The 21,282-nt window shown below is 44.3% G+C and overlaps 1 protein-coding gene across 2 annotated transcripts; it reads left to right on the forward strand.

Annotated features, from left to right (window-relative positions):
• The first annotated feature begins 4,826 nt into the window (after positions 1-4,826).
• On the forward strand, positions 4,827-8,063 carry LOC143346464 (trypsin-2). Of its 2 annotated transcripts, none has more exons than XM_076774581.1 (8): positions 4,827-4,989; positions 5,630-5,742; positions 5,905-5,999; positions 6,274-6,433; positions 6,503-6,613; positions 6,870-7,019; positions 7,444-7,646; positions 7,713-8,063. In XM_076774581.1, the coding sequence occupies exons 1-8, from the start codon at positions 4,932-4,934 to the stop codon at positions 7,750-7,752; spliced, it is 930 nt and encodes a 309-aa protein (XP_076630696.1). In that variant the 5' UTR covers positions 4,827-4,931; the 3' UTR covers positions 7,753-8,063. The 2 variants fall into 2 exon arrangements, with proteins under 2 accessions (XP_076630696.1, XP_076630694.1); XM_076774579.1 differs by having other exon boundaries at positions 7,444-7,639.
• The last annotated feature ends 13,219 nt before the right edge of the window (positions 8,064-21,282 follow it).

Here is a 21,282-nt window from a genome sequence, read left to right on the forward strand (position 1 = left end):
CTTTTTTTTGTTCTGTTTTTTGCATCCATCTATTTAAAAACAAGAACTGAAGTATTTAAGTCTCACACCATATTTTTAGAACTTATTGTCTATTTTTTAAAATGTATTCTTCTATGGTTGTTATATTCGTCAAACAACTGTAATGGTAACAATCTTCAGTCTCGTGCTCGCAAGTGTTCCGCGAAGACAAGACCTTCAATAGATTTAGGCATCATAATCAGACAGCATAAGACTTATTTGTAGCACCACGTTACTTCTAATCTAGTTCTTTCTTTCCACCTAACATATTCCTGCTAATATTAGCAAGTGATAATATCTTTCCTCGTCACTTGACATAACAAATTAGTAAAATGAAATCAAATTTGACAAAATAGTATTTACGAAATCTTCCAGAGTGCTGGTGGAAACTAGTAGAACAAAATGGAGCGTGCATCAACGATTCCGCACCGTTTATAAAATTACGTATACCTAAGATCGAGTAAAAAAAATGAACTCATAGAATAAGTTTGCACTTCAGAGTTCAGAACGTTGAACCAACGAGGAGGTATTCCCAGTCGATTGTCGAAACTTAAAGTTCCATCGACGTTCCACGAGTTGTCCCCGTTCGCCTTTCAAGTACCTTGCCCGTCCTCGTCTTTCCTTGAATCCTTGGGCAGCGTCTCTTTCCTTCTATCCCCGCCATTCCAGCGGATCGAAGACGTGCTACCTCCACTTGACTCCTTCCAGCCGGATCGTGGAATCATTCTCGATGGAGCCGAGGATAATGTTTATGGGATGTAATGATAAGGAATGCTGCCTCCGGGCGAACGACTCTGACCGCCTCCTCGGTTCTGCGACTCTTGGCTGTTATTTAGTTACGGATGCTAAAGGACGTTCCCGCGTGACGACGTATGCTTGACGAGGTACGCAGTCATCGATTCTGCCGAGAGGAGACGCCGTGGAAACCGTTCGCGGCTAAATTACTACGTAATCTGATTTGTCCGGTTTTTTTCACCGACGGAGAACATCATGTAACGACGACGCGATGATTGTTTTAATAACGGCCGAGCGATAGAGTTAATGGCGATGATGAAGCAGCTGGATGTCTAGTAGAATGCAAAGTTTCTATTTTAATAAAATTAAGCACGTTTCGATTTGGGTAGTTTCTGACCCGTAGAAAATCTCGTACTACGGAATAAATTCGATTATATTTTTTACTGAAGATTAATCAAGTCTACTTGAGTAACTTATTATTTTAAGTATGATTTTTCTATTTTAATCGCCGAGACCATAGAAACGCTGTTCACGTTCGAAGCATTTGTGACCATCGACTGGAGAATAGAAATCTGTGACAATTAACATTACCAAAATCCATCTTTTTTTCTCGTAATCGATTATCGAGCTGTCAAGCACGCTGCTATGGGATAAACTACGAATTAGTATGCAGATATCTCCTGTTCTGGCGATTGGACCCGACCTAGTAGGATTCCAGAGCGACGACGGTCACCGACGCGTTCGTCAAAGACACGAAATGACGGGGTGCGCTAATATCCAATATGCAAAGTGGTCGACCAGCGTGCGTTTCAGGTACCATCGACGTAACTCACCGGAATATCGTTGCTCCTGACGGGGTTTTCAAGGGCTGGGCGGCACGGCCGTGCGCGAGAGGCGCGCAGGGCGCAGAGGAGGAGAGTGTACAGAGCTGATAGGGGCCACCATTACCCATCCCCGTGTTCTGGCAAACCTGCGTACAAGTCCGTACAACCCCTGTGTACAATCTCCGCGTGGCCAACAGACCGGTCGAGAACCCCCCAGGCGTTCGTTGTCTAGCGCTGAAGTCGCGTTCGATTGGTCCAACCTTCGAACGGTCCATTCTTGATGCTAATTAACCGAGGGTGGAACAGAGTCCGAACGATAATTGTGATTCGGATCCTGCGACTATTCCGTAAAACGAATACCTTCGAATTCCTCGCTTTAAAAAGGCGGGGCCAGCATCCATGAACGTGTATTGTTCGAAGAAAGAAAATATAGACTTTCCCATGTGATGCAAAATGACATGAATGATATAACATTCACATTTACAAACCACATTATCATGCATTCAATTCTATACAGCCTTTATTTTTTGAAATTATTATGCACTTTAACCCATAAGTGGATTATTGGAATCTGCAAGTTTAAAATAATAATTGTTTAATATATATCAATGTAATTATTTGAAAATTGATCCTCCATTAGTTCATTGTTTTTAAAATGCTTTAAAGGAAAGTTGATTTCCATTTACCAATTTGATAAGAATCAACATCAAGTAAAATTGTTCAATTGAGACTATGAGTCCAGAAGGTTAATGTAATGACTAAAGAACAAATCACCTGCCCATGTTCGTAGCTAAAAATTATTATTTTGCGTAGATAATAGACTCCATGATTTTACTTGGATGAAACGAGAAATAGAATGGTAGGGGTGGCCGATCGATGTGGATCCGAGTGCAATTTCGTCGCGGGAGGCGTTCTGCGTAGAACTTTGCACTCTCGATGGCCGTTTCGAACCCGAAGGTCGAGACCTGTCGACGATTCTACAGGGGGCCACGAAATGTTTGGGAACACGCTGAAGAGAATTTACTTACCGAGATTGGTGTTTGCGACCCAGACGTCGTCGGGGCTCGAGGAAATATTGTACCGGGGGTTGTTTACGCTTCGTACGGTTTTGTTTATCGATTCGCGGCCACCTGACGGCGTTTGGAGAACTCGAGGTTCTTGAGATAGATGGCGAAAGCTTGCGGAGGAGGGTGATACGTTCCTTTTATCTCCTGATACTAAATAATGCCACTTTTGCTGCGCGACGAGACCTCGATACCGGCTCCAGGCGGTTGCAGAAGTCCTGATCAAGTCCGATAATAGGAAATGTCACGCGATACGTATCCGAGATTTTTTGCCTCTCCAGAGAAAAGGGATAGGGTTGAAAGGATGGTTGGAAACAGATCTGCTCGTAAACAAGCTTGGAAACGTGATTACTCGGTGATTACGCCAGGTGCGTGTCTTATAAATAATAAGTAATCACTGGCTGTGCTCGACTGACTGAGTTTGCCTCCGTGTCACCGGGTTTCTCATTAATTCATTTATCGTCGATAACTGCCTACTCGTTGGTATAACATAAATAGCCAACCTGTCAAAAAATAGCGAGTTAAGACAATATGACGATCGTTAAATTTTAAAAATATATTTAAGAACCTTTGATCGAATTTGAGGCGAAAATTGTCTTACAATTAAAAAATGGGATTTTTTGAAATCCGTTGAGGCGTTGTCCCCGTTTAACGCGATCCACCGGTAGAGCAGAACTGAACGCAGCGAAGATTGATCGTTTCCGGTTCATGATGGCGTTAATTTGTGCCTGGTCGAATAAATGCACGCCTTTCGCGCCCGGTATCGGCCTTCGAAGATACTTTTTAACCTCTCTAGCTACGCACGTGCATCGTTAAGCCACGTGTTCCTTTCACGATCCGCTGCGATTCCGCCAGCGCGATCTTGATCGATCGCGAAACTTCTCGTTCAGAGACCGCGACGTGAAACGGGAGTTATTAATCGCCTCGATTAATATGGGAACACGTTCTGGCATTTCGAATCGCGCCGAGGGTAGAAGTTAACGAGACGTTAACGATGTATATATGATTCTGATTGCTGACCGATTATTTCATGACTCGTTAAAGGGCAGCCGTAATTGTTACTTTTAAAAAATTCGCGATACTCGGACCGTAACACGCCTATTCATCGATATTTTAATCTCTCGGATATGGTTAATGCAGTAGCAGCTTTCAAATCGCTTAAACATTTGATAATGTTAGTGGTATTGGGTGCAAAATGAATCGTACGTAAGAATAATGACAGTTCAGAAACAAAGAATCACAAAGAAACGACTATGTGAGTACCATTAGATTAAGTCAAAATTAAAACTGTTATTGTACTAGCAGAAGAAAAGTGTATAATAATGCTAGTTATTCATTAGTGATCTATTGGATGAATTACGTTATCTTGTACTATCTCGACGCAAAAATAAAGACGTTCGTTGTTCTCTGACAGATTTTAAATTTCCCGCGTAATTTTATAGCTATCGATACTTTGTAGCTTCGTTCCCGCGCGGATAGAAAACCTTGGTAACTTGTAGAATACGAGAAAATGCAGAGACAATAATCGCGAGTAAACTTGCACGATCATTTCGCGATTACACTGTTGATCGAAGATTAAGTTATAAAGGTTTCGCCGACGATCTACCAACGACGATCCAATCCCTCGCTGGGTGTGCCAAAAACTCGCGTTACCGGCCTACAAACCGTTTGACCGAGTTACCGTCGAACTGTGTCTGTTTCCCAACAGCTTGATAAAAAATCAAAACACCAGCCGCCAATCTATATCGAACAAATCTTTTCTCGATTGTCTATCGATTACGACTACCGTTGATTACTCGTTATCTACGAGTTTCCAGGATTCGCTCTAACAAAACGTTACAATTACTACCGGAGAATTCTTTTCCCAGATTGTCGGGGAAGATAATCTCTAATCGAATCGATTCGAATTCCAATGCTGTTTCCAAAGAACATCGAAGTCGATTTATTTCCTATTTCATTACACGCGAAGAAATAAACGAAGTGTAGATCCATTTTCAGGATGATGAGCGTCCGCTTTGGAACTTGGACTCGCGAACGATGCCGCGAACGACTCGTCAGAGCATTTTTCGGCTAGGAACCTGTCAGCGTTACAATTAACTCTAGGTAGTAAGCGATAGGCGATATCGCGGCGAGATAAATGTTCTTTGTGTCTGATAACGAGCTTCTTCGTCCATTGTGGCCGCGAACGCGGTCAGTTGGAGTCTAAACGTCGGTAGGGGGATACAGATATTAGCTGAAGGACAGAGAACAACATCGACAAGAAACAAGAGAAGGAATCAGTGAAAGGAAGATGCTGCTGCTTCCTTTCGCGATCGTCCTTGCAGTTCAATTATGGAGCTGCGGTCTCGGTGAGTCGAGCTCTGGAAAAATTGGTGAAAATAGTCCGCGACCACGCTTCGTACGTTTCCGTGGACTTGAGATTCGCGAAATCGTGCGAAAATTATCAACAACCCATTTTGTTGCGAAGGCATCCCCGATCGAATGGCGAAAATAGTTGATTATCGTGTCAAAAATATATTCCTGAAACGAAATTTTGAAATTTGAACCATCGTGGAAAGATACCGATTATCTCTAAAAATGATCAAGATATTAATTCGAAGTTTTAACAGCTAACGAAGAGTTTTTACGAGTCTGGAATTACAATCGTTTGAAAATACGAGATTAAACGTAAGCTTGTTGTCGTATAGATTACCAAAATAGCTTCGATAGGATTGCTTGATTATGTATTTGTACGCTTCGGCCTGGAGATTTGATTTTCTTTAGAATTTGCTTCTATAAAAGTCGAAATCTTATATTTTACATGACGCCATTTTAAAAACTACGCATTCAGAATGTTCAATTTAGTGTTGGATCTCACTGTGGTTTTATTAATTTGTGCAATAATCTTGTTGCGAAAACTAAATACTGAGTAACACAAATGATTATTTACTTTACGAAATATAAATACATATAATGGGAATTTAAAATACGGCATCTACAATATTTCAGTGTACACGAGTACCGAACAAAGCCCTTCTATGCAAGTGGATTGGGAATATTATAGTTTGACAGGACGTATAGTTAATGGGACCAAGGCTGTTTTGAGGCAGTTCCCTTATCAGGTACATTTTTATACTATATCCTACTTTATTTAGGATATATAATAAGAATAAAATTTTAATCGTAAAAATTCTCGTAACAAATGGACACTGCAGAAATCAATCGTATTAAAAGAAAAGGAAAATTCGCGCATTAAACGAACGATTTGTTCTAAATATTTTTAGGTGTCTCTGAGACGAAGTTACAATTCCAGACACTTCTGCGGAGGCTCGTTGATCGACGAGTACTATGTTCTCACGGCGGCACACTGTATGTACATGTAAGTTTGCAAGACTTCAAATTTGTTGCTCCAAATCTCGCGACAGCAAATTTTCCAAGACTAATTTAAACAGTAGGAATCTAGCTTTGTTCTAAGATCTTCGTGAACAGTGTTCTTTTATCGAGTAGAGGTTCAAGGAATCCTGGATTATGGGGTGCTCGAAAGAGCGCGATAAAGGCGATGTAGATTACCAAAAAACATTGCTATCTACGAGCACGATCTAAAATTCACTATCGACCGATTAACCGTATTTGATCGAACGATTGTGATGCAGGAATGGCGGCCGTATACTGCCTTGGACCATCACGGTGGTTGCTGGAGAATTGCAACTCAGCAAGGAAACGGCCACTGGTCAGAGTAGAGGCGTCGACGAGATTTTCGTCCACTCCGAATTTGACGAAACAACTTTGCAAAACGACATAGCTCTCCTCGTTGTACGGTCCTTTTTATTTACGAGTACGCTCTAACCGGAAACGTCAGTTGCTAATCGCGATATTTTGCAGCTCAAAGTACCGTTCAAGCTCACGCAGGAAGTTATGCCCGTGCAACTTGCCACGAACGAAGTTGAACCCGGCACGATTTGCCAAGTGTCCGGATGGGGCTACCCAGCATTCGTGAGTGTTTAATATTAGATAGAAAAATGTGGATTTATTAAAAATTCTTAATAAAATATCGAGGGACAGTATTGCATTCGTGAATCAGAAATATTATTCGCTAAGAATTTATTTTGAATTTGATCACTGTAACGATATTATTACACAGAAATATTTTTCGTTGCGAGTAAGAATAATGGCATAAATCTATATGCGAATATGTAGTGACCTTGTATATGTATTTAAATCGAAAGCAAATTCAAATTTCTCCTTGCAGGACATACCGATAGTGACCAACGATCTCATGTACGTGGATCTACCGATCATAAGCAGGAACAAGTGCAAAGAGCTTTTGGTGAACGTGACAAACATGCCGCCAGGGATGTTCTGCGCCGGATACATAGAGGGACTGAGAGACGCGTGTCTGGTAACGATTTAAAGATGGTTTCGTATCGAGTAGCCTAGTGGTGCCCTTTGATTCGAACACCAGGACTCGGAAATTTACGTCCTGGAAAATATTTCATTTCATTTGGCCCAGAAACGGACAAGGTTGCGCACCACTGGGCTGTGGATGGACGATGAACGTGTAAACGACAGAGCGAAAGAGGAAACTTGAAATAAAGCAGAGCGAAGTGCTATTCAACGTGCAGAAAGAAAATTTTTCGAGAACGATGACTGGTCGAAAGATTAATCGTTCTCCAAGTTTTTTCTAGCTTCTTGAATAGAGAAACAAATCGGGCGCGATTCACGGTCGATAGAGCGCCTTCGAGCGATCGATCGAGTTTGACCCTTCGAGTCGCGAGGTTTCCCGTGCAACGAATACTTTTTAAAGTCAAAACAATTTTGCGCAGGGTGATTCTGGTGGTGGTATGATTTGCAACGGCGTCCTGTCTGGTGTGGTTTCCGGTGGCGAAGAGTGCGCGTTACCGGGCTTCCCCGGCGTCTACTCGGACGTGTTCTTCTACGAGAGTTGGATACTCGAAAAGATGAACGTGGTGACGAACCGGATGACCTCGAAGGACGTCGAAACCACAAATGATCCTTCGGGTAAAACGTACTGGCCAGTGTTGTACTACTTCTCGTATCTTACTGTCTAATTTTAATATAATTAACCTTTCAGAATTACCGGTGACCCCGAAGGTGGTCGAAACCAAAAATGATTCTTCGGGTGCTCAAAACCTACTAGCCAGTGCTCTACTACTTCTCGTATCTTATAGTCTAATTTCAATATAATTAATCTTTCACAATTACCGGTAATACGATAAAGTTTACATTAAACAACAGTTTACTCTTACTCGTTCCAGAAAACAATTCATAGTAAAAATAGAACGAACGTAAATATTACTGGAAAAACAAATATCTTGTTCCGCGTGTAGGTGATCGAGCATTACAAAAGGAAAAAAATATTTAAAAATTTGTATTCCAAATGTAAATGTAATATAAAAAATAAATAAGTATAAAAATGTCAATACTGGGGCTTAAACACTGTAATAAAATTTTCTTTAAAAGAACAAAATTTAGCAAACCTTGGAACTTTCGAGTCGTTTTAGGAAAAGTTTCGAAACTTTTCCTGTTTGGCCGTGGTGGAGAAACGAAGGTCTCGTAAATCGCGATGTTTTCGTATCTTCTGGTGCTCCGGCTTCGAACCGAGCGCGGTCTGGTTCGATTATTTGGCTAGACGCGCGGCGGCGTATGACTTTTCGGCGGTTAGTTCGCTGGCAAAAGCCAGAAATGGGAACGGATAACGAGAAAACGCTTTGATCTCGGAACGAAAAGCCTCCGCTGCTGGCAGCGTAAAAAGCTCGTAGCTATAATCCTTAATACGGGGGTCGGGAACGCGATACCTCAAGAAACGTATTAGCAGTATTGCCGGTGGCAACGCCAAACACCGAAAACGTCGAAGGATATTTCGCGGCGTCTGACGATTCCGGACCGTTTCTACTGGATTTCACGGTCTTCAAAGGAAAGCCTGGCCGCTCGAGATATTACAAGAAAATATTTGTTCGCGGAGGTGGGGCGAACAGGGGGGTCGACGAGCGTGCAAACCGAGCCAATTACTAAATCGTTGCGTGGCCAATAAGAAGGAATCGTAGAAGCAAGTCTTCGATCCGTTCGATTTTTCTATATACTCGTACCGTTCGACACGAATCGTTAACAAACGATATTTACGAGTTCCCTAACTTTGAATATGAAATCCGAAACCCGTTAAATTGACTTTTTCGCTTGTTTTGTCGAGGACCACGCCGCCGGAGGGTAAATCCGAAGCGTACGTCGCGACGTTATCAACAATTTTCCACCCCGCGAGCCCCGATTCTTCTCACCCTCGTCGGTCCAAACTCTCGAAAGGCTCCCCCCCCCCCCTACGACCTCGAATCTCCCCAAGACGACAAAACTGCCCGGTGAATAGATTTCCGGGAACCACCCCGAGTTTAGTAATTAAAGAAAAGTTCGATCGCGAAGGGCGGCCATCGATCCTTCTCGAACGTCACGTGGCCACGAGAGAAAGAAGGTAAACTTTTAATTTATTTAAAACTCCTGCTGGCGCGGGGAAAAGATTGCCCTCGCCGCGTCTATCCTCTAATGAATTCTTATTCGATCCCCGAGAATTAAAACGGCCGCGAATGGACCGTGGCGCGAGGGTGGCCTTCGTACCTCGCGGGGGATGAAAATCCGTGGGGCGGAAAGGATCGCGAAAAACTTTCCCGCGAGCTTAAAGAAAGGAGAAACGAGAGTAACCGCCACCGTGTATCAGAAGTTACGTTTATCAGGTGAAACGCGCGGTTCACGAGACTCCGGGCTTCTCGTGCAGCTTCTTTCGCCACCCTTACGGTCTCCTTTCGCCCTTCTTTACGGCTATCCCCGCCGATCGATCCGCGATACCCCTTAAAGTCCGTGGAAAACGACCGCCTCTTGGGTTTCAGCGCGGATTAACTTTCGGAAACGGAAGCCTTCCGGGTGGAATCGCGGTCACGCGAGAAGGGTCGAAACGACGGAGTCCTGGGATCCACGGTTTTTTATTACCGCCTAATCGATTAATACCGTAAGCTGACCCTGTTTGAGAAGGATCTGGGTCACCTAGAAGTTTTCGCAACTGTCTGGCGAAAAATATTCAATTTCGAAGTCACGCCTGAAATGGTAGCCACCATTTGATAATAGTAATACAGTAAAACTTTTGGTTGTCTACAATTTCACCCAATGGAATATTCACTTGCGTACACGATTCATATTTTAAAATATAAGAAATTGTTTCGTAGATGCCAGTTCGTGCATCTAAATAGTTTAATGATCAAAGGTTTCTTTCGTTTATAAATCTATGGAAATATAAGTGGTTTGCATTCAAAATCGATCTATCGAGTATTTGCTCGACTAATATCGTGGAAACGCTCGGGAATTACGGTTTCCCTCGCTCCTAGGAAAACCGACCACTCGATCGCGCTATGGAAATTTCGGCGCATGCAATTATTTCGATCGATCGCCGAGAAGGCAATCTCTCTTGCTGCTCGTTCCGCGGTGCTTCTCCTTGGGGAAAGATCAAAGGAGGCTGTTTTCTCTCTAATTACGGAAAATTTCGTCGTCAGAGGCATTTAGCCAGACGAGACGTTTCCTTTGCAACAAACGAGAGACCTCCGAGGACGAGCTTCCGACGTTGAGAGACTTAAACGAGAACTCGTGTTTGCTCGGACGAAGAATCGAGAACGACGTTCCAACGAATTTTAATCTTTACAGAACCAAGTATCGTTGTAAACGATACTCAATCCTGTTTGCGTTCAGCAAAAATTTAAAAAGGAAGCTCGTTTCGACGCGAAAGTAATAAAGAACGATGGTCGAGGAAACGGGGCACCGGAGATTTTAGAATTCAGCGAAGAGTTTCAAGAATTAAACGCGTAATTTATAACTTCGTTATCCCCGTCGTTGCCCTTGTATCAAGGTCTTAGAGTTCACGGACTCGGTATTAAGGATTCAATTACTTTCCCCGAAACGACGAGGTACCGAGGCGAAGCTTCTCGTTTTAAAACATCAGCCTTAATGCGGGGGAGTGAGTTACTTACGTGACGGTGATTCGAGGCCCCCGGAACGGCTCGATTAAGGTCAACAATTATCGGAACACGAAAAACGGAGAAAAAGATACCTAAGCACGGTCTCGTGATTGGCGATGGTTTTTATGGCGTATTTAAAGCGCTGCGCCGGCTCGTTCACGGCGCGTCGACTAGTCGAAGAACGGGGCTCGCTTAATGACCGAGTTACGTTTTAATGGCCCAGAGATTGCCGCCAGATACGCAACAAATGTTGCCCGACGATGTGACCGGAAATTCGAGCAGCACCGATCGAGGGAAAGTTCGAATCGTAACCATTTCGGAATTTCGTTACACTTTCGTGGAAACAGTTCTGTCAGACAGTGGAGTGCTGAGCTTTTAGTTCATTGAAATTTCAAACATAAATGAAACGATAGGAATTATAAAATTTCTTACGGTTTCTCTTCGACCGTAGACAAACGATTCTACCAAAAGACAATTTATTTTAATATAAATCGTTATTTTAATTCGGAAAACCCTACTGAAATAATTGTTTCGCACGTGGGCGGAGCAACAGCGGATACGATTTCTCTTCACCCTCGACTTTTGCTCCATTTCGAGAGATATTCCATACTAAGGTCGTCGCTCTAGAAATTCACGAGAGTAAATGTTCCGCAACAGTCTTAAGAAGACCACCCCTTCACCGATTCACGACGTCCCACAAAGCATCCCGACGCCGCGGCTCTCATAAATTCGCCACGTCGTATGAAAAAAAGATGCAAGAAGATTCCACCGTCGACCCCTCGATCCGTCGTTTCAAATTCACCCCGAAACAGAGACCCTGAAAAACCGGCGGATATTCGAGACGATCCAACAACCCCTCCTGTTTCCACCCCCGCTGCCGAGCAACGCGACAAAGCCTTCGAGGCTTGCACCTTATGGAAACCGTAGCTCGCGTTTCATTCCCAGAATCAAAACTGTTTTATTATTTTATTACAAATGAAATTCGATTTAAATAGTCTGCAAATAATAATTTTTTATTTTTAAAATCGTCTGAAATTACCTTTAAATGGTAGTATCGCTTCAAAGCGACGAGTCGTGGATTATTGTGACACACCCGTCTCCGGTTAATTGCCCCGCGAATAAAAGTTGCACGTTTCTGGAACGGATGCTCGTTTTCTCGCGAATCCTGGCTCGGTTTCAGAAACTCGCGAGCCACCCGACGTAGGCTGAGTTACGTTTACGATAATAAGAGGCTCGTTCCGCGTTGCCGCGCACGCAGTGGCCCCCTGGTTGGCTTAAAACGCTCCAAGGGGTTGTCCGGCCATAGCTTGCGATTCACCCCTTTATGGGATTAAGAGATGCCACCGATGCTTGCGTTTTACGAGGTCGTTCTCGGGACGAAGCTTGGAGGCGCGCCAGGGTAAGTAATTATCCGCGGGGGGCGAGATAAAGGGACCCTGGTCAAGCGAACTTCCGTTGAATTTGTAATTTTTGCTTACCGTCGGAGTTTTCGCGATCGTTTCCCGGATACGAGTCGTGGTTCACAGCGACGTGTTTGCGGGAATATTAAACGTTAACCTTAATCCCGAGGAGCATGGAACGTCCTTTCGATGTGAAATTAGCTTTCGTGAATTATCAGAAGATTATATCTTCGCAGAGGATACGAATGTCTTCCATTTCTCTAATTTCTTTCGATAGTACCGAATATTTGGAACGGAATCGAGACGGAAGGGATCTCGTAACGCGGAAACGGACGTTGCTAACCGAGGCACGAAAATTTCCTAGGTCTCGTTCGGGGATGGTTCTTTCGTGCCGAGGTTTTCACCGCGAGCGGTCAGCTCGCCGCGAGATGAAAGAGCCCGCGTTTAAACACGTTTCACTGTCAGCGTGCGCTTCCTCGTTTTTTCTTTCGGTCTTGCTCGCCAGCCGTCTAATTAATTAAATGTAAACCCCCTCGTACCCAGAGACTCGGTCGACGTCCCTTTCTCTCTCTATCTTTCCAGACCTGCTCGCCCTTCGGCAACGGTCCTTTTAGCTCCGTCTTCCTCCTGTCATCGCTGGGCTTCTACGGCTCGTCAAACCGCCCTCGTTCGAGACTCGAGACGCTTTGGAAATTCCCGGTTCGCTTATTTGCGTTTACCTTGGCGTCGCGTCCTGAGATGCCAGATTCAGCACCCGGTGTCCTACTCACACATACCAGATCACGCGTACGTAAGCTCGTAGAGTTTCGGAAAGTCGACAAAGGCAAACTGACACATGCCCTCTTTCTTGATTATTCCGAAGCTGCCTGAAGTAATTTCAGTTGTTAAGAGCGAGAAGGCAAATGTGAGCCTTTCTCTCTCGACTCCCACGAGGCGGTCCGAAATTACTTCGGGTAACTTCGGAGAATCGAGAAAGAGGGCATGCGTCATTTTGCCTTTGTCGGGTTTCCGAAACTCCACGAGCTCACGTACGCGTGATCTGACATAGTTTGAGAGAGCACCTTCGGTGCCTTTCTGGCATCTCTGGTCGCGTCTTCGTCGACACGGAACGCAGACGGTTAATTGGCCCGGGAGACTCCCAACCCCACGATCCGCCTCGTTGAACATCAATCTCGCGATTCGCCGCGCCAATTAATGAACCGGGCCCCGCGATCTTCCAAACTTTGCATTAGGTGGTCTCGACGAGCATTGCGCATTTTACCACCCTCTGACCCTTTCCTTCCATTAGAAAAAACTGAGCTTGATCATAATCAGGATGATTCTCCAGCGAATTTGAAACTAGCTAATGGATACAGGCCTTCCTAGTCGTGTAAAATGGACTCCTAGTCAGAGAAGATATAAGATGACAGTGTCGCTTAGAGTCACTCAATTTTTATGCCCCTCAGAGATCTTTTATAAATATCTTCTCTGCTATATTAGACTTTATTAACTAACCATTTTATAAACCGTACCGTTTGTGTCATCTGTACACTCTAATAAGGTTAACCGTACAATAAATTATTATTATAAAATACTGTTGTGGTGCTACTTTGCTACGGGTAGGAACTCGGGAAATCGTAGGACAGAAAAGGAAAGGAGGGGGCGCGTTTCGTCCGGACCTGCGGTGGACTCATCAGTAAGGCTTTCTAGCAGGCCCTGCCTTAGACGACTGGGATATTGGGAAGTTGGTCGAGGAATGTATATATATATAGCAACTCAGGGGTCTGTCGAGCGCTTGTGAGAGCGCAACCCCTCTGGTGGCGAGCATGAAAGGCGACACCACACTGTGATATATGGAGATCGAAATTTCTTAACCCCTTAACGTATGATTTAATTTCTAATAATTTTTCAAACGTATACTATTTAATTTCTCTTACATTTATTCGTATAAGGAATGGCCATGAAAAAGAATAGATTTGTTTTATGAATATCTCGTCAATATAAAAATGTGTCGATTTTAATATATATAGGACTTGACATCAAGAACTTATCACGAGTGAGACTCGTGATTGTATGTCAAAGGGTTAACAGGAAGATTTTCAATGAAATTGACAAGAGACGACCGAATTTCTAGTGTCCTCCAAAAATTTTAAGGACCACCGTCGCATTGAAATTATATTTCGGCATATATTTCGGGGTACTGTAATATTTTCGAGGGCGTAGCGATTTCCGATGACTGGAGGAAGTCAGGGCTCGTTATATCAGAGAACGTTTATTCTGCCAACGCTCGAGAGGGTTGCTCGTCTCTGAACCTCCGTGGAAGGGAGGCGATCGAAACTTCGATAAACTGAGAACCGCAGTATTTAGACAGCCGAGCCGGCGTGGCTCGTAATCGAACGATAAACGACGTCTGCGTTTTCCGTTTGTGGAGGAGACGCCTCGGGGAGCTAACGATAAATTGTCTGTTTTCTTCGCGTCGGATGCGGATTTTAATATTTCATGGACTGCGGAATAAAACACGGACCGACACGGACAGAGCTTCCTGTTTCCATTGTTATCGAACGTAATTGAAATCTTTCTAATCAAAAATTACGTACTAAGTCTACGTTAGTTTCGTTTCAAATTCCACCGTAAATGCGGTTCCACGAGTCTGTCGTAAAACCGAAGTTGCTCTCCGCCCCCTTCCGCGCTACTTTCGTCTTTCGTTCGCGGGAAATACGCCGTTCTCACCGTCGGCAGAATCACCGGAATAATCGTCGTAGTTGGCGGAGGGGACAGTTCCGAGGATCCGCACGGTTCTGGTGGAAACGACAGGACTTGTATCGCGCGAACACCGATATCCCGGCTCGTTTAATAGTTCTTCCGCGAGAAGTTTCCCGCGATTTCGCCGTTAATTTCGCGTCGGCGTTTATTGCGGCAGTTAATGCTCCTTAGGAAATAAGCATTAACCGCGATCTAAGCTCGCCGCTCCCGTCTCGTCGTTTCTGTTCCTGGAACAGCCAAGTCGTTAAGGAATTTGCCTTGTTTGCAGCCCTGAAAACCTCCCGCCGTTCGAAATTCTTTCCCCGGACGAACATTGGATTTATCGATTCCAAGCGTTGCATCGGCAAACTGAGAATTTTACATTTTCGTAGATTAAAAATCTCTTTAGACGTTTGTGAGATCCTAGATACAAGATGGGGGCTTGACAAAATTTATGCAACTCGTGTAGATAAAAATTTGAAGCTTATTGGCTTGATGGTTTCTGCAAAAGTAAATCCCCTGAAATCATCTGTTAGGCGTTCGAAATGGAAAGACCCTTTAAGAAACCGTTATTTTCCCCGTTTCTAGCCCTAATGGATCCGCCATAGCAAGGGTCAGTCACCGACTGGACCGAAACGTTTTGTCTTCCGTATTTTCTTTGTCCTCTCTGACCAGACGTCCGCCGTGCGATAACAATTTCGCGGTGAATCGGCCCCGCGGCGAGATAGGATCGAAGGTAAATCACTCGGAATTATTAGGGATTACTCGCGGACGAGTACGCATTGCCTTTCGCCCCCTAGGTGGAATTTCTGTCCGTTTCTGTCGCTGGATTCACTTATTTCGGACTGCAGCGCGGCGCCCCGATGCGGGCAATTAATTGGGCGACAGAGGAGGCACGGTCGCCGTTTGTCGCCAGATGTTTCTAGAGTGTTCGTTATGGTCGTGGGTTAGGTCTAATCATTTTTGATAAAAGATTGCTTCCATTTTGCGCTTCCCTGAACGTCCAAGCCTGTTAGTTCAACGATACTCGATAGTTATATCGCAGAGGTATACGAGTAGATCTTACACTTTATGGACTTCCGAGGACCAATTTAACTGTATTACAAACCTAAAAATACGGAGGTAATTTTTCGATCAAATTAACAAATTTCAAATGGTTCCAAAAAAATTATTTTTGGTTACAGGGGTCCATTATAATCATTTTTAGTGAACAGACATACCCTCGAAATCCTACGCACTTTCGAGAAAAAAAATTCCTTACCGAAAATATAATGTAATATAGTGTAATGGGACTACTTTACAAATTTTTAGAGAATTAATTTCTTAATCACCTCGTTAAGACAATCGTGCAGACGATTTATTAATCTGCAGCAGGTACAATAAACTTTTTAAAATAATTAACAGTGTCGATCGTAACTAATCCCGAAGAAAATTAACAGCGACAGTAGATTAGGTCGTCGCTGGTCAGACGGGTCCAAAAAGAGTGAAAGCTGCTCTTCTCTCGTTAAAGTACATTTTCGATCCTTCAATATTTTCTTCCGTCCGTACTCGGCTGCTCTCCGAAGACACGCTCGACAATTTCATCCCCTCACAACTTGAACTTCTGCGTTTCGACGGCGTTCGATTACTTTTCACTCCGATCCCCTATTCTCGGGGATCATTTGCGAACGAAAGCAAATCGGTACGAACGACAACCACGGGAAAAGACGACGAGATCGTCCCATCATTATTTTCCCGGTTTCTCGGCCTCCCTAATGGTCCCAACCGAGGGGGTGCGGGAACCTGCTGCGAAGGGAGGTCGCCACCCCTCGTCCGGCGAAAACGTTTAGTCTCACGTGTCGTTTTTCTGCAAATCTCACGACCCGGTCTCTATCAATCGACTCGTCGACCATTCGATTCCCTGGGCTCTCTCGACGCTAATTCGTACGTCCACGGGAACGTGACATATATTTTGTAATCAAACGAATCCGTACTACAAAATCATCGTCGACTTCCCTCTATTCTCAGCGAAACGCTAGAACGTTCACAATTCTTTTTTCGTGAACGTAGACATTTTTCTTCGTTCGTAAAAATAATTCTTGCCTCGAAATATTATGTTCAAAGGGTAGGCGAAGTTCTAGTTATTGTCTGAATTTCCACGGGGACCGGTGGTATCGAGACTGATCTCGTGACGTGGATATTCCGACCGCCCCCGCGTCCAAGCGTTGTCTCTCCCGTTGCGTGGGGATGCAATTACTTAAAGCAGAATGCGCTGCCCTTTCCCGTACCGATGAAAAACGCGCGTTCCCTGGCGGTTGCGTCGCTTAAATCTTATCCATTTGTCAGCTCGCCCTTGGCCGAACTCGGACTTTTTTTTTGCCTCCGTATCCCCGACAACGGGGAACGCGAAAGGTCGCCGAACCCTCGCAGCGTCGATGCTTTTCTCGAGATCGTCGGCGATGTTCGCCTAGAAATGAAACGGATAAATCACTCGGCGCGGATCCGCGACGCTTCCACTGGAAACGAAACGCCCGAGCGACGCTCGAGACTGGCATTTCAGATTTAATCGCGTGTCGTTTGTTTCCTGCAGACGCCAGGAAACTTTTTCTTATTTTAACACAGTCTAGAGATTATTCTCCACATTATACGATACAAATTTCCTATATCCATAGATCACATTCTTTGGGGAAGGAATATACGCACTTGCTGTAGTTTTCTGAAGGAGAGTAGTAACTTTTGTAAGAAAATTCCTGAGGTACGAATTTTGGGATAGATTAAATTTAAGGACGAAAGAATTATTTGTTGGGCAGTGAATGAAAAGCGACCATTTGTTATTTGGGAATGTAGAGAAAATAGGGTGTTCAATTTCCAAGTGTCGGCCATTTTGGTGCACACATAGTCGTGCTCTTCTTACGCCCTATACGAACGTTACTGAATTTATATAAAATTGAAGCTACGAAAAAGACTGTTCGTTCTACGGACGAAAAATCCCTAGACCGGCGCGTTAATATTCGAGTGCAATCCGTGATTCCGGAGGCGTTCTCCGGCCACTGTGGAGGAATTCTTTCACCGAATTTCTCGCCGGGAGCCGAGGACAACGTGATTTCCCTGCAAAGCTCTCCCCCTTCGCGCCCGGGCGCTGTAATTCTGCAAACGAGGCACGAAGGGCGAGCCACTCGACCGACCCTCTGTCCAGCCCCGTGCAAACTGCGCCCGCAGATCTGCCTTTCGTCGTAGTTAAGAGAAGAGGGGGCAAACCGACCAAGATGCCAAGGGGGGCCCTCCTCTTCTCATCGATCCGCGACGACCCTCGACGAAAGGGAGGCAAATTGGGTTACTCAGGCCGAAATATCATCGTCGCGGAGGCGTTTCGACCGATGAACACGTCCGTTCCACGGAACCCTGACGTTGTCGCGGGTCAAAGGTAACCCCTGCTCAATTATTGTAATATGTTCGCCCGGAGGCCAGATGGGATGCCGCTTGGAATCACTCTGACTCGATAGCCTTCGTCCACGGTCCTCTGTCTCCGATTTGATCCGCGCCTAATTTTATATCAAACTTCGGTGAAGGGGGGAGGATTGTTCAGCGTTACAAATAACAAACTCGATCCATAGGGCGAATCATAACTTTATCGTTCTCGTGTTCGTGATATCTTCGGTATTAGAAACCAACGAGAATGGTCTTCGTTTTGAATTTGGACTATTTCATTCCCCATTGTTACTCGTTCTTCGTGGAACTCTTCGATAGCGACTAAGTCTTTATTCGAAGGAACGTTTATTCGGGTCACTTTCCAAAGAAACTTTCCGTTAATCCTTCCTCCGCGACTCCGTACCCTTTTGAATCGAGTTCTCGATGACTTACATCCTTCCTTTCATCTTCCTGTCTTCCAAACGAACTTCCCTTTGTTGCTCGTTGTCCCGTGCTCCTTTTTTTTTCGTCCAGTCAAGTTCTCGATAGCCTATTTTCGCCCAGGAGAAAGAGATAGGCGAAGTTCTAAAGAGCTGTCGCTCAGGGAAACTTTCTCTTCGTTAGTCGTTTCTTCGATACTTGTTCCCTTTCTAGCGGAGTTTCAAACCTTCGGGATAATCTCTGACTTCGAACTTCGCGCGAAATAGGTTGAAGATCGCCCGTAGTTGGGACCTTCGAAGGCAATTGCCTCCAAGCGTTTGGTTCCTAATTAAAAAGTCTCGAAAATATATATTCGTCTTCTTCGAATTATTTTTATCGATAGTACCGGTGGAATTCGGAATGATCGACGGTCCGTGATTCGTGAAATTAATTTCGCCGAGCGGAAAGAACAATCGGACGCATCCGTTAATCGTGCGATTACCATTTATTTTGCGAAACGCGTTGTCGGAAGTTTTAACGGCGTCCCTTGCTTCCCGCGGCCCACGGAGGGGAAATTTTATCGAAACCCCGGGAATCGTTTGCCGATTTTAACGCTGATGCTCTCGCGGCGAGAGATGGAGGGGGCGTGATATGAGTTTACAGGCACGCATCGCGGGTATAATCGCGAAATTCGATTATCGGGCAGCGAGCAGAATCGCGGATCATCGAGCTTGACAATTAGCAACGCGGACGATCCGGAGCTTTTAAATTTCCGGACTTCGAAGCTCCAAGGGTCGGGAAAAATATTTGGAGTGCACAACGCCGGCCGAAATTACGCGCCGCCGTTCCAAAATTAATTTACGATGACCCTTGACGAGACAATTTCTACCCCCGTAAGCTTCGAGTGATCCCCGACTGATTCGCGACCGCGATTTCAACGTTTTATCTCCTTCTGATCGAAATTAATCGTCGATTTATATTTCACAAGTTTGGATACTGTTGTAGAAACAAGTGCTTTAAACATTGGGACATTCGATGGTTGATCGAGCACTTGTGAGAAAGGTACAGGATGAACGTAACCCTCTTCGAGTTCAGATTGCTGTACTATTCGAACTTAATGCAAATATATGACAATCATTATATATACGAAAACGAGGATCAATTTCTATCTACCAATATAGAAATTTCAATAAAAAGTGCATTATTCAGAAATTATCTTTAAAATCCTCAACTTTGATATGAAACCGAACGAATTCTTCACGAAATTGCAAACTGTTATCCATAACGAAGTTGGTTTTTGTTATTTGCTGCTCCAACAATGTTGAACTAGAATTGAGTATTATGTAATGAAAAGCAAAATGTTATTTTGGTCCAGAAAGGAGGGTATTTAAAGGACATTCGACGGACATAAATGGACATTGGCACCCTAAAATTGGCTGTGTAAATTGGGGTTTCTCCGTACTGTGAAACGAATGATAGAAAATCGCATTAATCCGCGTCTCGAAGGTGTGTAATTTTACGCGGACAAAAGGGAAACGACGGAGGTGTGAAACGGTTCGTGTTTCTTGTTGCACATTCCACGGTGCATGCACGTTAGCGGGAGAGCTAAAGCGCGTCATATTTCTCTTTAACGTTCCCAAAGCTCGTCTCGTAACGAGGAGATTTCGACGAGAAGGGCGGCTCGGCTCCCCGGCCAGTGCCAGTAACGAGAAACGGTTAAAAATACGATTCTTTGTCCGCGAGGAGGTTGAGCAGTTTTAGAAACCGCGTTTCGCAAAAAGTAAAAGCCACGGGGGATCGCGAAATTCCGCTCCTCCGAAATTGGAACAAACCAGCACGTGGAAAGAACGAGGCGCCTCTCGCGTATATTTAGTCCCCGAATTGGCTCGCGCTGGCAACCATTTTTCGGCCCAATTGGAATTTTCTCTGAACATCGTTGCAAACTAGAACTTGCCTAAGGGTCTCGTGTTTTCAATAATAATTGTTTCGAATTAAATTGAATTTTTTATGGATATATGATTTTTATATAATTCGTAAACAGTGCTTTAGTAAGCTTTAGGTGGTGTTGGAAAATGCCTAGAATTGTGATTAACGAGAAGCTTGATACCAAAACGTAGAATAAATCTACAGTTTACCGAATTCTCTTTGTGTCTAAAGTCTATAGAATAATAGGCCTGTTCTCCACACAAAAGTCGGCGAGGAACGTAACTTTGAATTCACGTCTTATGGTTTGAAAGCGATTGTTCGAGCAGACAGTCCAAGGAGCTTCGTTACCGAGACGATAATCGATTTAACTTGGCTGAAAATGGAAGAATACTTTGGAGTTTCGCGTGCAGCCCCCGGTCGAGGGGCGGCTTGTTTTTCGCGGTAATTGCTTTCATTGGGAAATTGCGCCATGCTCGGGGTACGCCTGAAAACGAGCAATCGGACAGACAGCGAGACTCAAAGCGCGGTTGCGAAAGGCAGCTTTCATTTCAGCTAGCGATGGGATCAAGTTCAACAAGTACTCGCAAATAATTGATCGACGAGTCACGTTAGACTCAAGCAACGGCCATAAGGGAAATTAATTTTTCAATTAACAGAACAGGTTCGTTTCGTATGCTTCGACCTCGAACGAAAATATTGGAATTTTTGCTCGACGGTGCATCGAAACGGAATGAATAAAAAATGATTTTCTTATATCAAACCTCGAGGACCAAGTACAAAATAATTTATTTTTCTAAGC

This window comes from Colletes latitarsis, chromosome 10, assembly GCF_051014445.1.
Source record: "Colletes latitarsis isolate SP2378_abdomen chromosome 10, iyColLati1, whole genome shotgun sequence".
In the NCBI taxonomy this organism is placed as follows: domain Eukaryota; kingdom Metazoa; phylum Arthropoda; class Insecta; order Hymenoptera; family Colletidae; genus Colletes; species Colletes latitarsis.